General features: G+C 61.9%; 1 protein-coding gene across 1 annotated transcript in view; it reads right to left on the reverse strand.

The window, feature by feature from the left end:
* Positions 1-444, reverse strand: part of KCNQ2 (potassium voltage-gated channel subfamily Q member 2) — a 63,495-nt gene extending 63,051 nt beyond the window's left edge. The window contains exon 1 of the mRNA XM_023519902.1: positions 202-444. Within this exon, the coding sequence (XP_023375670.1) occupies positions 202-444 (243 nt within the window). The remainder of the gene's footprint in view (positions 1-201) is intronic.
* Between the last annotated feature and the right edge of the window lie 3,121 nt (positions 445-3,565).

Consider the following 3,565-nt stretch of genomic DNA (forward strand, 5'->3'; position numbering starts at 1 on the left):
GCGGCTTCACCGGACTTCGGAGCGGGAAGCGGCGGGAGCCGCCTCCGCGCCTGGCGCTGTCCTTTCAGCACCTCCGCTCTGATGAGTCCCCAGAACCTTCCAAGCCCTGCGCGCTGGCCTCCCCCGCTCCGGGTGGCCTCCTCCTCCTGTCCCCACGTCACTGGCTACACTGAGCCGCCCAGCAGGGACTAGTGAGCTGACAAATCTGGCGGTGGCCACCGTCGTCTCAAAGGCCAGCTCAGGGTTGTCACAAACCACGCCTGCATCCGACAAGCTCCTGTGCGCCCCCTCCCTGTGGAGCTCAGCGCGCAGGGTCTGCCCCCCCGCCTCTGGGGACGGCTCACCACTGTCGTGTTCCCCCAGAGCCTGGCACGGATAGGGCCCCCGGATGGGTGGTCGGTGGATGTCGCGGCTGCTGGTGGCGGAGGACAAGTCGAAGCACATCAGGATCGCTCCCTTGGGGGACCCGCGGTGCTGCAGAAAGCAGGCTCATCATTGCCTGGAAGCCCTCTTCTCTGCGACCCTAGGGGTTGTGACTGCTCTCACAGCCCAAACGTGGGACAGCGGGACCGGAGGAGAGTGCGGGGGACGTGAGATGGGAAGGAGGGGCTTCCACTGCCCACCGGCGTGGCCGAGGGGTGTCAGCCTCAGGCCGATCGCATGGTGGAGGCGGAAATGGACAGGCGGGGTTCTGTGGGCCGGTGACTGCGTGGACACTGAGCAGCAGTTTCCTGTCTCACCTGTACCCCCACCTCCTCCCAGCAGGAAGGAGGCAAGCCCCTGCCCCAGTCACAGGCCTTCAGAAACAGGGGGTCCTGGCAGAGGCCCAGGGAAGGCTCTGCCAGGCGGAGAAACGAGACTTCATTTGGGGAAGCAAGAAGGGACGGGTTCTCAGTCAATTAGCCTTGGTCAGAGCCTCGATGTAATTTGGACAACAGGAAGTGCCTGCCCGGACAGAAAGTCCCAGCCCCCTCCAGGAATTTTCCATTATCTGGAGGAGGAAGGACTGTGTTTATACAGCTCAGAGGGAAGCAGGAAGGCGAGAAAAATATTTAAGATATGAAAGCATCGGGTTTTTTAAACATCTTACAGTAAACTCAATGAAAATTTAATTTATACTTTATTTTTTTTAAGGATCAGAGCTCTCAACCTTCCCCAGCCCCTGGCAAACCAGTTAACTGCATGAGGGAGCTAGCCTGTGGTTCTCAGCCACCAGTGATATCCTGACACTGGGAACCCATGGTTGCCTGTGACAGCGGAGACAGGCAGGGCAGCGAAGGCGGCCTGGACACGACAGTCCATCCAGAAGGCCGGAAGCCAACCTGTAGATTCCGGGTGTCAGGCGGTCGGGGGGTCCCACATCCTCTCCCTCTGCCGGCCAGCTCCCGGGAGCAAGGGTGGCATTGGGAGCATGTGTGTTTTGTCTTTCTCAGTCCACGGGCTGTGCAGGCACTCGCGTCCCTGGCCCAGCCCACAGAAGCTGCCCATCAGTGTCCCTTGGATGAGGGGACAGTCACGTGCTCTAGACTGGGCACCGCTCGGAGCCTCTAGTTTGGAAGTGCCCCCAATGGGTGGCCTGGGCGTGTGTGGCTCCGGAGCTGCGGGCGTGGACTCTGGGAGGATGTGGCCGTCCAGCTCTGTGCCGTGGAGACGGGCTCACCGCCAGCAGAATGGTCAGCCGCCTGCCCACACACGGGCTGCTGGCATCTGGGCCCTGGCTGCCCGCCCACTGCCAGCCCAGGCTCGCTTGAGTGCCTTGCTTGCTTGGCCAGATGTCCAGCAGGCTTCAGACAGAGCTGGCCAGTCTGGGTCAGGGCCTGTGGGCTGTCAGAGTCCCCACTCCCACCCACCCCCTCAGCTGGGACAAGGTCACCACATGCTAAGCCAGGGAGTTGGGACCGGAAGGCAAACCAGGGACACACCAGCCCAGACAACTGGACCCTGGGCCAGGGCCGGGGTCTGCCGGGTGGCCCCTGACCAACCACTCTGCCAGCAGACACCAGCCCTGCCAGCAGCACCACAGAGGGCAGAGTGGTACTGGCTGCAGAGCATGGCCCGAGGGCACCACGGGCTCATCCGAGCTATGCAACCTTCAGCGGGTCACGCGACCTTGCATACATATAGATGGTCTCCTCACTGGGAGAGGGGAGACGGGCGGCTCCAGCTGACAGGGCTGCCAGGTGCTCAAGCGAGAGGACTCGGTGGAGCAGCGAGCCATCCCGGGGGCGTCCAACATGGAGCAGTGTCCAGGCAATGGCGGGAGGTGCCAGGGCCACCCCAGGCCCTGGACTGCAGACACCTCCTTCCTTAGTCCCTTACGGGCCTCCCACAGACTGCAGTTGAAGGACCAGTCTGTCCCTCCCTGGCTCAGATGCGCTGACCGCACCCTGTCCTCGGTCCTGTTCACAGAACGAGAGCCACCAAGGCCCATGGTGTTCACCCAGAGGCGGCCCCGGACCCCAAGGCACATCTCAGAGTGTCTGGAGACATTCTTGGTTGCCATGACAGGGGCAGGTGCTGCTGGCATCTAGTAGGAAGAGGCTTCTAGAGCGCACAGGACAGCTCCCCCCCAACAGAGAACTGTCTCTATCCCTGATGTCAGCAGTGCTGCGGTTAAGTCACCACTATTTAGGTTAACAGGTTTGCTCTTAAAATTTCTGGCAAGTTGGTCATTCACACCTTAGCATGAAATAGTACAAACAAACGGATTTCTCCCTCAAGCTCAGGAGAATACCTAAGCCAAGGGATGAGGATTTTCATGGGAAAGGAGGCAGGAGTCAGGGAAGGGCAAGCCCCCACCCCGGAAGGGCCTTGGGCAGGTGAGACCACACTCGCCAGTGGCGACCGGCTGGGCCAGCATCAGAGTCCCACAAATCAACTCCAAGTTTTCCATGTTGCTACTTTCCACCACAATGACCAAATGCTTTTACACCATCTTCCTGACACTCAAGAGACACATGGAGGGCAGAAAGAGAGGAGGTGGTGCCAAGGTACCTCACGTTCCAGGAGCCTCCATGCCTGCAGAGGCAGCTGCAGCCTTGGGGGGAGGGGCTGGGGGCAGGGCAGAGACTCCAGCCCTGAAGGCAGGGTGTCCATCCGGGCCCTGCCCACTGGGAGGGGCAAGAGCTCTGCTCAGAGATGGGAGATGGAAGGCCGGGCTCCCCCGCCCCTCCCCTGTGTCCTCTGACTGCCGTTGGGCTCAGCACTCGCTCCCCACCCCCGTGTCCCAGACAGTGGAGCTGGGAACCCAGGAGCCTCAGCCAGCTCCACGGGCTCGGCTTCAAACAGTGGCTGGCGGTCGGGGCACAGCATAGCCCCTTCCACGAAGCCTGAAGGCCCAAAGCCGACCTCCACCCAGCGCTGCTAGTGTCCCTGACAAGACAAAACGGCACCTGCGGGTCCGGGCCAGTCTGCCAAGCATCCTCGGGGAGGCCACCTGGACAGCCTGATCGGGACCCTCCAGGCCCACCCGCTCAGCCGGCCAGGGCGGACAGAGCCTGCCTGGCCGTGTCCCTCCTTCTGGCTGCCTCCTCCTCCCTGATCTTAGGCCCCACTCAGCCCGCAG

The sequence above is a fragment of the Pteropus vampyrus genome, unplaced genomic scaffold (assembly GCF_000151845.1).
Source record: "Pteropus vampyrus isolate Shadow unplaced genomic scaffold, Pvam_2.0 Scaffold239, whole genome shotgun sequence".
Classification (NCBI taxonomy): Eukaryota; Metazoa; Chordata; class Mammalia; order Chiroptera; family Pteropodidae; genus Pteropus; species Pteropus vampyrus.